This window comes from Geotrypetes seraphini, chromosome 8, assembly GCF_902459505.1.
Source record: "Geotrypetes seraphini chromosome 8, aGeoSer1.1, whole genome shotgun sequence".
In the NCBI taxonomy this organism is placed as follows: domain Eukaryota; kingdom Metazoa; phylum Chordata; class Amphibia; order Gymnophiona; family Dermophiidae; genus Geotrypetes; species Geotrypetes seraphini.
In genome coordinates, this window is record NC_047091.1 from 16,219,865 (window position 1) to 16,235,854 (window position 15,990).

General features: G+C 45.7%; 1 protein-coding gene across 1 annotated transcript in view; it reads left to right on the forward strand.

Moving 5' to 3' along the window:
• Positions 1 to 4,524: 4,524 nt before the first annotated feature.
• LGALS4 (galectin 4) overlaps positions 4,525 to 15,990 on the forward strand; it is a 37,275-nt gene continuing 25,809 nt past the window's right edge. Inside the window, exons 1-3 of the mRNA XM_033953608.1 lie at positions 4,525 to 4,754; positions 7,692 to 7,780; positions 12,387 to 12,591. Of these exons, the coding sequence (XP_033809499.1) occupies positions 4,710 to 4,754; positions 7,692 to 7,780; positions 12,387 to 12,591 (339 nt within the window). The 5' untranslated portion in view covers positions 4,525 to 4,709. The remainder of the gene's footprint in view (positions 4,755 to 7,691; positions 7,781 to 12,386; positions 12,592 to 15,990) is intronic.

The following is a 15,990-nucleotide window of genomic DNA, read 5'->3' on the forward strand; positions in this document are numbered from 1 at the left end:
CCAATTTACCCACAGTCCAAGCACGCATGACATGCGCGCATCTTACGCCGTGCGCGGCTGAACATAATAGACGCATCACACCTAATTTACACATAGCTCAAGCGCTCACAGCTTACAGTATGATATGAGGGGATATGATAGAGACTTACAAGATCATGAAGGGCATAGAGAGAGTGGAGAGGGACAGACTCTTCAAACTTTCGAAAAATAAAAGAACAAGAGGGCATTCGGAAAAGTTGAAAGGGGACAGATTCAAAACGAATGCTGGGAAGTTCTTCTTTACCCAACGTGTGGTGGACACCTGGAATGCGCTTCCAGAGGGCGTAATAGGGCAGAGTACGGTACTGGGGTTCAAGAAAGGATTGGACAATTTCCTGCTGGAAAAGGGGATAGAGGGGTATAGATAGAGGATTACTGCACAGGTCCTGGACCTGTTGGGCTGCCGCGTGAGCAGACTGCTGGGCACGATGGACCTCGGGTCTGACCCAGCGGAGGCATTGCTTATGTTCTTATGTTCTTATTTTGTATTAAAGTTTTTGGATTGTGGAACGAATCGTCTGAGTTTCCATTATTTCCTCTGTGGAAATTCGCTTTGGATTACGAGTATGCTTCCAAAACAAATTAGGCTCGCAAACCAAGGTTTTACTGTAAATTATACTAATTTTCTAAGGGAAAGTATGCCCATGTTGTCAATAAGAAAGGACATTTTATTTTAGTTATTTATATACTGCCTATCAACGATAGTTATCTAAGTGGTTTACATTCAGGTACTCGAGCATTTGTCCCTATCTGTCCCAGCGGGTTCGCAATCTATCTAACGTACCTGGGGCAACAAATACCTTCTTGTAGCGTTCCTTGTGACCCTGGACATGTGTTGAAGAGCAGAGATCTTGTATGATGGAAATTCTTTTTGAAATAATGGATGTTTTTCAGTTAAAGGATTTGGTGAAGATTGCCCCTAAAGAGAAAGGAGTTATTTGATTTTGTTATGCAAAGCCAGATTGAACGCTCACAGCTTGACCTTGTTATAGATACAACATTTGATACACCACTTATGTAGACAAATGTGGCACCGAAACAGGGGTTTTGTTGGATCTGTCCAAGATGTTGTTTTGACATCGCTGTTACTTTTGGGGTTTATTAAAGATATTTTTTATATTCCTGTTTTGATATTCTAAAATTAATGACAATAAACTTTGGATTAATACCGTTCCAATGGAAGACTTTTTTCATCCCTACTGCATTTGGAAAATACGTGCAGAAAATTACACCTGCTCTCGCAAACTTTCCGGCCGGCGGCACACTAAATCCAATGCCCCTAGCGGAAGGCACCCAGAAGTGCGCGGATGTCGACACGATGACACCACACATGTGTGACATCATTGCATTGACGTCTGCACATGTGCAGAGGCCCATCTGGCCATGACCAACTTCGGTGGAGGGATCCGGGAGGTGCAGGGAGAGAAGGAGAGACGCTGGCCAGGAGGAGAGTCATCTGCGCCGGGGTTCAAGGAGGGTCTGGATAGGTTCCTGAAAGAAAAGGGGATTGAGGGGTACAGATAGAAGTGGAGGTAGGTTACACAAATAGTCAGAAACCACTTCACAGGTCGTGGACTTGATGGGCCGCCGCGGGAGCGGACCACTGGGCACGATGGACCTCTGGTCTGACCCAGTGGAGGCAACTTCTTACGTTCTTATGTACTTCCTCCAGGACGTGCATTTCGCAGTCAGCCGATGTGGATGACTCCTCGCCAGTGTGTTGCGGCACACCTGAAATCTCAGGAGGCACACAGTTTGTGATGCACTGAGTTAGAGGGTAATATTGAGCCTGAGCTGACCACCATAGGTTAAGAAAAAAAAAAATCCAGTGGCAGTATGCGGCTTATGGCTGACACTGAATATCTGGAGTTTGCAGTCACTGCTTCCATTATCTGGATAGCCAATCCACATATATTTAGGATTGCCTTTTTTATGCAAAGTTATGCATAAAGTGCAAAGTTATGCATATTGATGCTGAAAATTGCCACTATTTGAATAAGGGTCATTTCCACCCACAGACCTCCCTGGTACTGTCTGGTTAGTGCCACTGAATGAAGACATAGCATAGCAATTACTGCTATCTGTATAAGCTCTGTTGAATGATGGCCCTAGATGAGAGCGGTTCTACAACTAGGCCGTCGCAGGTGCACAAGGGCAGAGAAAAGTAGTGGCTAAGAGAAGATATGATTGAAGTCTACAAAATCCTGAGTGGTGTAGAATGGATGGTTTTTGTTTTTTACTGCATCAAGATTTACAAAGACTAGGGGACACACGATGAAGTTACAGGGTAATACTTTTAAAACCAATAAGAGGAAATATTTTTCACTCAGAGAATAGTTAAGCTCTGGAATGTTTTGCCAGAGGATATGGTAAGAGCAAGTAATGTAGCTGGTTTTAAAAAAGGTTTGGACAAATTCCTGGAGAAAAAGTCCATAGTCTGATGTTGAATCAGACATGGGACGGTAGCATGGAATGCTGCTATTTATTTGGGTTTTTACCTGATATTTGTGACTTGGGTTGGCCTCCGCGAAGATGGGATACTGGGCTAAATGAACCATTGGTCTAACCCAGTAAGGCTATTCTTAAGTGTCCTAGAAGCTATTCTATAGGTACCTGTAATTACTATAGCACACAACTAGAAACTAACTAATTGTGCGGAATAGAAATGTGGTAAAAAAAAATTAACAGCTGCAAGGGGATGAGGACATGGCAGGACGCCCAGTTACACGGGTAACTTACAGACCACTGTTACAAATCAGAAAATGCTTTTTCACAGAAAGGCGTGGTGGATGCCTTCCCATGAGAGACTGTGAAGACAAAACCAGTGACGGAATTCAAGAACGCATGGGATGAACGCAGAGGAAGACTATACACTTCTCCCTCCATATTCGCTGTGATAAGGGATTAACGGACCCGCAAATACAAAAAAAAAAAGGGGAATAACTTTTTCATATGTTATTCGTTGTTTTCTTTTAAAAACCATCGTGAATATGGCGAAACCCACGAATAACATGGTGGGAGACCTGGCCTGTTCCTGAAGGCGAGGCACAACATGGTGAAGAAAGTGCTGGGAATCGGCAATTTTCTCAGTAAACGCTTGGAATCGGCCATTTCTCTATGCAAGCTGATTTAATTTGGACGGAGGAGCCAGCAAGCTAAAAACCACGAATAATCAAAACTGCTATTGCTGAAACCACGAATATGGAGGGAGAAGTGTACATAAAAAGGATGGAATCCAATTAAAGCTAAGTTTAAATGACCTCAGAAGGGGTGAGCATTGATGGCAGCTTCAGAGATTGGTCTTACGTTCCAGTGCTGGGCAGATTTCTACGGTCTGGGTCTGGGCAAAAAAAAAAAAAAAACAGTTCAGGATCAGGACTGGAGTAGGCTTTGATGGCAACTCCAGTAGTTTGGCAATAGGACCGGGGCCGAGCAGTCTTCTACGAAATTGCCAGGGAGAGAGAGATTAAGTATAATCATGAAGATGTAGAACCTATGCAGCCTACCGGATTTAACTCTCCCACCTTGCTGGACAGTGAATGGACTGCTGCCACGTACTTCTTGCTATGTTTCATGCGTTAAAGAACATAAGAACATAAGCATCGCCTCTGCTGAGTCAGACCATAGGTCCATCGTGCCCAGCAGTCCGCACCCGCGGCGGCCCCCCCAGGTCCATGACCTGTAGTGTTCTTTCACTTAAGACATTTTATCCTTTATAGTACCCCTCTAGCTATACCCATCAATCCCCTTTTCCTTTAGGAACATGTCCAATCCCTTTTTGAAACCCAGAATCGTACTCTGCTCTACCACCTCCCCCGGAAGCGCATTCCAGGCATCCACCACCCGCTGGCTGAAGAAGAACTTCCTAGCATTTGTTCTGAATCTGTCTCCCTTCAGTTTTCTTGCGTGCCCTCTTGTTTTTGTTTCCCCCGCCAGTCTGAAGAATCTGCCCCTCTCCACCCTCTCTATACCCTTCATGATCTTGTAAGTTTCTATCATGTCCCCTCTAAGTCTCCGTTTTTCCAGAGAAAAGAGCCCCAGTTTCTGGAAAAACGGAGACTTAGAGGGGACATGATAGAAACTTACAAGATCATGAAGGGTATAGAGAGGGTGGAGAGGGGCAGATTCTTCAGACTGGCGGGGGAAACAAAAACAAGAGGGCACGCAAGAAAACTGAAGGGAGACAGATTCAGAACAAATGCTAGGAAGTTCTTCTTCAGCCAGCGGGTGGTGGATACCTGGAATGCGCTTCCGGGGGAGGTGGTAGAGCAGAGAACGATTTTTGTTCTTGCAGGACATATTGTATAGGGGTTGAGGAGTTTCTTGCAGAGAGAATGGTAGCATAGACATCAGTATGAGTGGGAGTTAGGACTCGAAAGTAGCTTCGATAAAGTGGGTTTTTTTTTTAGCTTGGATTTGAATGCTGCTAGGGGCAGAGCCTGATGTAATGACTCATAATGAAATTCCAAATGAAATGTGAATTTTTGAGTGGACTGCAGGTGACATTCAGTCTTAAGACTGAGGGATCAGCTGAGGAGGGTGAAAAGTCAGCTGTGGCAAGATAAAAAAAATGCCCCTCCTCTCTGGGTATATAAGTAACCTTTCACTCTTCAGCAGTCTCCAGCATTTGGCAGCAGTCTCCTCCACTGTGATACCAGTAATCAAGAAGGATGATGTTTGTTCCAGCCCCGGGATACCAACCCATGTATAACCCAGTAAGTATGAATTAACTCAACTTTCCAATTAATAAAACCAAGGGGGGGGGGGAGATCCACTGTCAAATTGAGGTTTCTGATGCCAGAGTTTTCTCTAGGGATTGATTTCAAGGTTCCATTATGGAGTTTATACTGAAGGAGAGCAAATTTTATTTATTTATGTAATTAATTCATTTTCTATCCTATTCTCCCCAAAGAGCTCAGAACGGATTACAGGTCGACATACATAATATATCGTTTACAGGTTACAATTTGGATTCATAGTCATTCGCACGCGAGACATCAGCGCGCCGACCTTGGAGCGCAGACAATTCGGCTCAAGACACTAGCGCGCCGCAGGAAAACTTACTTTTGAAGAGCTCCGACGCGGGGTATGAGTGGGGAACTCCCCCCCCAAGTTTACTTCATACTCTTCGCGCTGCCGTTGGGGTGGTGTGGGGGGTGCAAACCCCCACATTATAGAGAAAACTGAACTTTTTCTGATTTTTTTAGGAAAAAGTTGTTTTCTCTATAATGTGGTGGTTGCACCCCCCCCAAAGGCAGCGCAAAGAGTATAAAGTAAAGTGGGGGGGTTCCCCCACCCCCTTGTCAGAGCTCTTTAAAGGTAAGCTTTTCCTCGGCGCGCTGGTGTCATGAGCCGAATTGTCTGCGCTCCAATGTCAGCGCATTGATGTCTCGAGCGCTTTTGTCCCGTCACCACAATTTGCCGTAGTTCCAGTGCAAGGTTTTTCAATAAAAGTTTTATCCTTACTTGACATATACTTGGGATCTAATACCAATATACATAATATGTAATTACAGTACTGGATAAATTTGACATTTACAGTGCAAGATTTATCAATATAAGTTTTTATTCTAATGTGATACATATCGATATGGGTATAGTGGGTTTTGGGGTGTTCGGGGGGGGCTCAGCATAACCTATAAGGGAGTTCTGGTGAAGTTCACAGCAGTGCCCCACTGTAAGGTGTCCCACTGCTCTGTTGCCATGTCTGGGTGGCCAGTCCATCACATTGATGGTCCCTTCTACGTCCAAATGGTCTTGTTCTGGTCATTTGGGACTTGGATAAAATTTTGGTCGAGAATGTGGTATAAAGATAGACGTGTTGGCGGTCTGGAGGACAAGCAATAGCCTGGACGTTCAGATAGACGATTTTTAATAAAAAAAATTTTAGACGTATTTTTCGAGAATGGGCATTTTCCCACTGACGACTTTGGGCGTCTAGTCAAGTGCTTTACATCCCAATCAGACTTAGACGTATTTTTTCATTATGCCCCTCTATGCAAGTAAATGTTTAGAACAATGGTTCCCAACCCTGTCCTGGAGGACCACCAGCCAGTCGGGTTTTTGGGATAACGCTAACGAATATGCATGAGAGAGATTTGCATATAATGAAGGTGACAGGTATGCAAATCTGCCCCATGCATATTTGTTAGGGCCATCCTGAAAACCTGATTGGCTGGTGGTCTTCCAGGACAAGGTTGGGAACCACTGGTTTAGAATATTAGAACATATGTGTTTGTGTGTGTATGTTTGTGTGTGGTGTGGTGTGTGTGTCTGTGTATTGTGTTATGTGTGGTGTGTGGTGTGTGGTTTGGGGGTGTAGTGTGTGGTGTGTGGTGTGTGGTTTGGGGGTGTAGTGTGGTGTGTGGTGTGTACAGTGTGTGTGGTGTGTACAGTATGTGTGGTGTGTGGTGTGTACAGTGTGTGTGGTGTGTACAGTATGTGTGGTGTGTGGTGTGTACAGTGTGTGTGTGGTGTGTATAGTATGTGGTGTGTGTCTTGTGTGTATGCATGCACATACCTCTGGGTTCTATGTATTTGCAGGGGTGGTCTTAGGCATGTGATCTTCTTACATAAGTGCATCCTTACCGCATTTAGCCACTCGCACTTAGGCCAGATCTATGGCAGTGGGCACCTAAATGTTGGGTGCACTGATAGCATTCTATAACGGAACTTGGGCGCCTATATTCCGTAATAGAAAAGATCAAATTATAGTCTTGCTCTCGAAGAGGGTGATTTATAGGGCCTATGATCAGAAAACGGCACGGTGACAAAATTCATCACCATTCTTGTCCCCCGCAGATAACCGCGGGAAACAGCTCTGTGTCGTTCTTTAGTGTTTATCTCAACCTCAGTCCTTCTACACCACCATTCTTCAGTGCAAGGCTTGAGGGTCAGTGGCTGAGCCCATTCATACTCTGATTCTTATGTGAACCAAGTAAAGGATAATGAACCCATTGTGACATCACTGATGAGGTTGGCTCTTATTGGTAGAATGAAGCATTATGACATCACAGTATCAGCTCTGGATACCAGTATCTATCTCAACCTCAGTCTTTCAACATCAGCATTCTTCAATGCAAAGCTTTGAGGGTCAGTGGCTCTGCCCAGTCATACTCTGATTCTTCCCTCTCTCCTTAAGTAATGACATGGAGATGGTTTCCTGCGGTTAACCGCGGGGACGGGAATGGTGATGAATTTTCTCACCGTGTCATTCTTTAGTGGCTACTTATTTGAAGGCTAGTTTATAAAGATGTGTAAGTCCCAATGTATCTTTATACAGTAGTTTCACAAAACCTACTGAAATCGCATAAACAGGATGTGACTGCATACATTTACCCCAGCTCTGGAACGGCCGTAAATATACATGAGTGAAGTGTGCATACAGTAGGTATTTTATAACCCCTGTGCATGCTTCAGGCCTTCACCCATCTTCCTCCCACATTCCTCTCTTGAACTCGCTTACCCTTGGGTCACATTAAAGTGCCCACCTTCTTGTCGCTGCATGCAATTTTATGGGTGGGGTAATTTTATGAGACCTGTTATACAGCTACAGTTTATGTGCAGAGATCCTTTATAAAATTAACTCCAAAGTAGAACAGAAAGCTTGTATTGCATCTAACTCTGAATGTCTCTCTCTCTTTTGCTTTCAGGCTGTCCCTTTCCATAACCCAATCTATGGCGGTCTACGACCTGGGATGTCTGTGTATATCCAGGGCACCCTTGCACACCATGTCAAAGGGTAAGAACAACTTACATTTCTGTAGGGTGTTTCCCGTTTCATGCAGCTCCTCTGTCTAAGGAAAGGTCCCTCCAGCTCACCCTGAGAGAGCCTTCTTCTGTAGTCACGTGTTACAAATTCATAGCGGCAAGAAACAGTTTTCTCTTCGCAACAGCTGGAGAATACATCCTTCTCTGTAGGGTATGAATAATTCTAGATCTATGGTCATATCTGTAGCAACTAAACACACCTTAGCACAGGGGTGTCAAAGTCCCTCCTCGAGGGCCGCAATCCAGTCGGGTTTTCAGGATTTCCCCAATGAATATGCATGAGATCTATTAGCGTACAATGAAAGCAACGCATGCAAATAGATCTCATGCATATTCATTGGGGAAATCCTGAAAACCCGACTGGATTGCGGCCCTCGAGGAGGGACTTTGACACCCCTGCCTTAGCAGTTATGTCAGTCTCTGCCTTTGTCAACAAGCCCTGCTTCTCTTTTCCTCCTATTGGGTCTGTTCGTCCCACTTGAATCCATGGCCCTTTCTGTGGGATCAGGTTGGCGAGGATTGCAGCCACGTGAAAGTCAGACTTGTGATAAAGAATAACAGAGCCGGTGGAAGGGAATTAAGTGCCCTTGGCAACTCTATACCTTTGACCCCGCTCAGATAACTTTCAGACTCTTAATTCTTCTCATTGGCCAATATTTGACCTATGCAGGTGGCATGATTTTTAGATGCCAGCCATTGTGGTTGATGTAAATCAGGATATTCAGAGCTGCTATCCGAACACTAGCTCTGCTGAATATTCAAAATTACAGCCTTTTTTCTGTCTAACTTTATCCAGATAGATAGTTAATCTGATTGGTGGACTGAATATTGCTGCAAACCAAATAACTTCTAACTCTCCTTAAGCTCCCCCCCCAAAAAAAAAAAACCTACCCCAGCACTATAAATATTGTGCCAAGATGGTAAATGTGAATTGCATGTTTACTGTTCTCAAAAATACTAGGACTAGGAATCATGCAGTGAAGTTCCTAAGTATAGGGCCTTTAGCTTGTGTGTGTGCTGAAGGCTCTGCTGTGTCCTGCTGTCCCCTTTGATGCAAACTTCCTGTTTCCAGGGGAGGGAAGTGAGGTGGGGGGGGGGGGTTCCTTCTACGCACACATTTGCACAGTATTATGGAAGTATTGTGTTTGTTTGGAGAATCAGTATTATATGGGACAGTGGCATGCGGTGACTTTTACAATAGGGGATTCAGTGAATGTGCCAAACAAGAACAGGGGCTTGGCAGCCGTTACATAGTACTTCCTACCACCATAACAGTTCCCACTCCCAGCAGAGAGGTTGCGACTCGGTGACCCCCAACAGCACACTATCTGCATCGCTTCCCAGTCCTCTTTTCTGATGTAATCTGTCCCCAACAGCTTCTTTCTCTCCCTGTCTCTTATACCCCTTGCACTTCCCCTCACAATCTATCTCAAGAAAGATATAATGGCGCTAGAAAAGGTTCAAAGAAGAGCGACCAAGATTTTAAAGGGGATGGAACTCCTCTCATATGAGGAAAGAATAAAACGGTTAGGGCTCTTCAGTTTGGAAAAGAGAGGGCTGAGGCGAGATATGACTGAAGTCTGCAAAATCCTGAGTGGAGTAGAATGGGTACAAGTGGATTGATTTTTCACTCCGTCAAAAATTACAGACTCGATGAAGTTACAGGGAAATACTCTTAACACCGATAGGAGGAAATTTTTTTTCACTCAGAGAATAATTAAGCTCTGGAATGCGTTGCCAGAGGATGTGGTAAGAGCAGATAACGTAGCTAGTTTTAAGAAAGGTTTGGACAAGTTCCTGGAGGAAAAGTCCATAGTCTGTCATTGGGAAAGACATGGGGGAAGCCACAGCTTGCTCTGGATCGGGAGTATAGAATGTTGTTAACTACTTCAGATTCCGGAATCTTTTGTTACTCTTTGGGATTCCGGAATCTTGCTGTTCTTTAGGATTTTGGATGGAATGTTGCTACTCCTTGGGTTTTGGCCATGCACTAGGGACCTGGATTGGCCACCGTGAGAACGGGCTACCGGGCTTGATGGACCATTGGTCTGATCCAGTAAGGCTATTCTTATGTTGTCATGTTATCTCCCATCCCTTCACCCCCCCCCCCCCCACACACACACACCCCTTATCCTGCTCTTCACACACTCTCTCACTCCCTCTACCTTCTCTTCCCCTCCTTTTGCCTTTCTATCCTAACCCCACCCCACGTCCTCATATCTGTCCTTATCCCTTTGCTCTTCCCTCTTTGTTCTCTGAGCTTTCCTCACTTTGCCCACCACCCCTCCTTTTAACCCAATCTTTCTTCTTTCTTTTTATTCTGCACCAGCCCTGACTCATCCCTCTTTCCTTCTTGCCACCTAAATTCTCCCATCTATATAACCAACCCCTCCCCTCTGTACCCCCTTTGCCCCCATTCCTGCTCTACTGTGGAAGAGGGAAAGAAAGAGAGGAAAACACTGCAGATGGTAGAGAAATGGGAAAAAAAAGATAGTCAACAGCAGGGCTGGGGATTCACCGAATCCCTTGAAGGTCCTAACTGCATGCTACTGAAGGATCTGGGGGAATGGATTGTATGTATGGGGGGCATCAGTGGCTTAACCAGACATGATATTTTGGGTGGATTGAGGCCAAAGTGGGTGGGCATGTAATTCCCCTCCACCCCTGCTCCTGCACCAGTGATCCCCAACAAATAAATATCCGAGCTGCTGGGGATGCCCAGGCCCCGTCCTCTGGAAGAGGTCCTCTGACGGCCAGAACTGCTCATTCTTTTATTTATAATGAGGCTGGCAGCATTATCTACATGGTGCAGCTGCGCCAGCCTCTCCCATCCCACAGATGCTCATGCATGAAATCTAAGCATGTGCGGGGGAGGGGGGGAGGGTCAGTGTGGCAGAAACATGTGGACCGTGCCACCAGCTGCAGCGAGTAGCAGAATAAGCTATACCGGCTGCTGGAGGACCTGGCAGGGCTTGGGGATTCCCGCCAGCCCTATCAAATGTGTCAGAATGTGTTGGGGAGCTGAGAAGAGGGCTGAACAGAGCAACTTCTTGTACCCTCCACTGATTTGTCTGGCAGGAGATGAAGACTGCACGGCCACCCTCGCTGTTATTAGGGACGGGATATGGGGGGTGGATATGGTGTATACCAGGGGAGCAGCATGGTCAGTGGCAACTGTATCTCAGGGTGACTTTGGAAGGTTTATCTAGAGTTTGTGATACCCTTGCATAAGCCGTGGAGGTGGTGCTAGTAGAGGGGCAATTTTGTAATCCCTGAAGTCATAATGCCGTTGTACAGGGCCATGGTGAGACCTCATCTGGAGTACTGTGTGCAATTCTGGAGGCCACATTACAGTAAAGATGTGCGCAGAATTGAATCGGTTCAGCGGACGGCCACCAGGATGATCTAGGGGCTCAAGGGTCTCTCGTACGAAGAGAGACTGAACAAATTGCAGCTCTACACTCTCGAGGAACGTAGGGAGAGGGGAGACATGATCGAAACATTTAAGTACCTCACGGGACGTGTCGAAGTGGAAGATGATATTTTCTTTCTCAAGGGACCCTCGGCCACAAGAGGGCACCCGCTCAAACTCAGGGGCGGAAAATTTCATGGCGACACCAGAAAGTATTTCTTCACAGAGAGAGTGGTTGATCATTGGAACAAGCTTCCAGTGCAGGTGATCGAGGCAGACAGCGTGCCAGACTTTAAGAATAAATGGGATACCCATGTGGGATCCCTATGAGGGTCAAGATAAGGAAATTGGGTCATTAGGGCATAGACAGGGGGTGGGTAAGCAGAGTGGGCATACTTGATGGGCTATAGCTCTTTTCTGCCGTCATTTTCTATGCTTCTATGATCTCCAGCTTACCCTTTGCACTCCAAAGTACACGGTATGTAGAATCCTTACAGCGGCTGGAAGATTTTCAAAGGAATTTTCTCTTTGAAAATTATCATTAGCGTGCCTTTCTACATAAACACTGACCAAAAAATTATAAAACCTATAGTCTAAATGAGTTTGCCCCGTACATCACAATGTCTTCCCCTTCACGGAACAACTAATAAGTGAAAATTAAATAAAGTGGAAAAAACAAACAAACATTTTATGTATATGTTGTGTGTTCTCCTAATTTTGACAAATGCTGTCTTCAATTTCTGTGAGCTACTATAATATATAGCAAAATTGCAATTCAAACATTAGACTTATCCGAGTATAAAGAACATCCATTTCTGACCGACACAGCTCTGTTTTGTTGTCTTCTTCAGGAGCAGAAACCCCTTTAATCCAGTTCATAACCGATTAAGGTCCAAATAGTATAATGTTAAAAAAAACCCGTCCAAAAGATATAAGAGGTGAGTTTAAATGAAACTTCCTTCCTCGGTTGCTTCAAAAAATAGTAAAACGTAAAATTATAAAATGTCAATTGTGGATAAAACCAAACAAAAATGCATTGTGACAGGAAACCCGCAGGTGTGTTGTTGATTTTTGACATTGGGAGAGGCTACCATTATGACCCTAGACATGGAGTCCTTAGCAATGCTTCTTTACTAGTCTCAATTTCTTCATGTTTTAAAAATAGATTTCACGTGAATTTTACCTGTGGGCAGCATGAAGGATCAGACATCGCTTTCCATTTTAACCCTCGTTTTGAGGGACGTGACAAGGTGGTCGTCAACAGTTTTGAAGGGGGCTCTTGGCGCTCAGAAGAACATAAGAAGGATATGCCCTTTCACAAAGGAAAGCATTTTGAACTAGTTTTCATCATTAATAGCCATTGCTATCAGGTAAGAAGGGGTGTGGGGTGTCATCCTGTTGGCTCATGACAGTGCTATTCATTGGGTACACCGTCAAAAGCGTGGAGGACAATGGCGTGCCGACAGTTGAGCGCAGGACAAAAGCGTTCCGTTGCTTCCGCCGCTATGAGGCCTTCCATTTTATCCCCCCCCCCCCGACTACAGTTAGAATTCTTCACACTCCCATTGGGGGAGGTTGGGGGGACCCCCCAGTACACTGAAAACTCCTGTTCTCCTTCCCTTCGGGAGTTTTCAGTGTAATGGGGGATTCCCCACACACACACACACCTCCCCAACAGGAGCGTGAGGACTTCTAAGTATAGTGGGGGGGGGTCCCCCCTACACCCTCCTCTTAGAGTGCAAAATGGAAGGTCTCAAAGCAGCAGAAGCAGCAGCGCGCATTTAGTCCTGCATGCAAATGTCAGCGTGGGATTGTCGGCGCGCTGTTGTCCTCCGGGGGTTTTGACATGTCGCCATTCATTGCCATGTGGAGAGAACTTTGCTCAGAGCAGTCATTCAGTGGTGATACCTCAAAAAGGAAACCCAACAACAATAAAAGTGATAAAACCAGGCACAAGGAGGAAATTGCCAGAAAAGATGTACGTGATGCAGACGTTTATTCAGTCAATAAAATAATGTGTGATGTCATACAATAATACAAATCATAAATACGGATCCGCAGTTTCTGTGTTGGAGGTCTTCTATCTCTTTAATGTCCACTGTAATGACACGGGGATAGAATTTGTCCCCATCCTCACAGATAACTTCGTCATTCTTTAGGGGCAAATTCTATAAAAGATGTCCCAAATATAGGTGGTGGTAGGAGACAGGCTGCCTACATTGTAGGCTTTTTTGCGAGCCCAAGGAGGCACATAGGGCCACTTAAGCTCACCCAAGGCTAGGCGGGGGCATGGTTTCACTTGGAAGTGACCGTGGCATCTCCCTAGGGCTGCAATAGGCGCCTGAAGTGTAGGCCAACAAGTCTACATTTCAAAAAGACGCAGCCGCTGAGCCAGTTTCGGCAAGGAAAACTCCCTGCCGCAATCAGTTTAACGACTGCAGCAGGGAACCTCTCCCCGCCACGAAGTTGGCCGGCAGGAGGGATGCCCACTCCCTCCTGTTGGAACCCCCAAATCTCCACCTGATTGGATCGGCCCCTCCCATAGGAGGGGCCTTAGGGATCTGGCCAATTGGAATCTTAGGCCACTCCCAGTGCATCCTAGAATGTACCAGGAAGGGGAAGGCCCACTACTTTGCAGTGACGGGTCTGCCGGCAGGAGGGAGTCTGCATTCCTCTTACTGGCCATCAGACAAAGGTTCGGGGATGGTACTCAGAGGTTGAGTACCACTGGGGGATCTTGTAGGTGTCAGGGGGGTATTCGGGGCATGTTAGGGGAATCTTGGGGTGTCTGGGAGTGTCAGGGGTGGAGTTGGGGTGGAATCGGGGAGTGTTTGGGGGGCTTTGGGGGATGATGAGACCAGCGGCAGGAGGGAGTGGGCATCCCTCCTGCCGGGGAATGTCTTGAGGAGCAGCAGCAGGAGGAATTGGGCACTCCTCCTGCCATGAACATTCGGAGGGGGGTTTGGGGGTCCTGGCAGGAGGGAGTGGGCATTTCTCCTGCCGGTCTGTTATAAAATCTCTTCCAAATATAGTACTTGGGCCTGATGTTTGGCTCAGTTGTCTCAGAGCTCGTTGGAGAAAAGGAGTACAGTGTCATTTTGTTTAAAGATTTTGATGAGTGATATTCATTTAAAATATTTACTCTGGAAAAAAAAAAATAGACTATAAACTGACATTCACAATGCAGAACTGGACATTCCTGTAAAGCCAAACTAGGACAATCCATCAAAAATAACACCGATACTATAAAAATATAGTGGGGCACTTTTCAAAATCTCTGTTGCCCACAGGACTGTCACTACTTTCTACTCGTGGGTCTGCAAGCAAACTTTCAAAGAGAAATCAACAAAGTTGGGCCTGTGAAAATTTGGAAGGGGGAGGAGGGGCAGCACTGTCGAGACTTCTGAACCTACACATTTTTCACCTTCATAACCGCAAAATTGAGGCCACAAATCACTTGTGAGGATTTAAATAAAATCCCCAAACGTTGATTGTTGACCCCTGCCCTTTCCAGTGTATTGGCAGTGGCTGCTGCTGGTTAAATTAGATGGCCGTTGCTGGCCTGTATCCAGGCACCAGCCCTGAATATCCAGGTTTGGAGTGGCTGCCAGGAGTTACCCAGTCACCATTGATGATATTCAGCAGTGGTACTCAAACAGCTACATGGTTAAGAATATAAGCATTGCCCCTGCCGGGTCAGACCAGGGGTCCATATTGCCCGGCAGTCCGCTCCCACGGCGTCCCCCCAGGTCCATGACCTGTAAGTGCTCTACAACTTCCATACCCTTTTCACCTAATGTCCAGTGAAGTAACCCTCTATCTGTACCCTGCTATCTCCTTTGCTTCCAGGAAGTCATCCAGTCCCTTTTTGAACCCCATTATTGTACTTATCACCTCTCCTGAAAGCGAGTTCCAGGTGTCCACCACCCGTTGAGTGAAGAACTTCCTTGCATTCGTTTTGAATCTGTCTCCTCTCAGTTTTTCTGAGTGACCTCTTGTTTTAGTTGCCCCTGCTAGTCTGAAGAATCTGTCCCTCTCCACCTTCTCTATGCCTTTCATGATTTTATAAGTCTCTATCATGTCCCCTCTCAGTCTCCGCTTTTCCAGGGTAAAGAGTCCCAGCTTGTCCAACCGTTCGGTATATGAAAGATTCTCCATGCCCTTTATCATCCTTGTTGCTCTCCTCTGGACCATCTCGAGTATTGCTATGTCCTTCTTAAGGTATGGCGACCAGTATTGGATGCAGTATTCCAGATGTGGGCACACCATTGCTCAATACAGTGGCAGGATGACTTCCTTTGTTCTGGTAGTGATACCTTTTTTGATAATGCCCAACATTCTGTTTGCTTTCTTTGAGGCCGCTGCACATTGCTCCGCCGGCTTCATTGATTTGTCCACCAATACCCCCAGGTCTTTTTCTAGGTTGCCTTCCCCCAGTACCCTCCCTCCCATCGTATAGCTGTACATTGGGTTAACTTAGGATAATCGCCTTTTTGCCAAATATTGGTTGTATCTGAGTTAAAGGATAAAGGGGACTTTTCTGTGTGGTTTATATATTTTAGACAGGTACTTATTTTGTACCTGGAGCAATGAAGTTAGTCAAGTGACTTGCCCAGAGTCATAAGGAGCTGCAGTGGGAGTTGAACTCACAACCTTAGGGTGCTGAAGCAGTTGCTCTAGCCATTCCTCCACTCCCAGTGACCTATGTTGCTAATTTCCCCCCTTAGTGTGAAGAATTTCAGTCTCTGCTAACCAGAGCTGAGACTGTG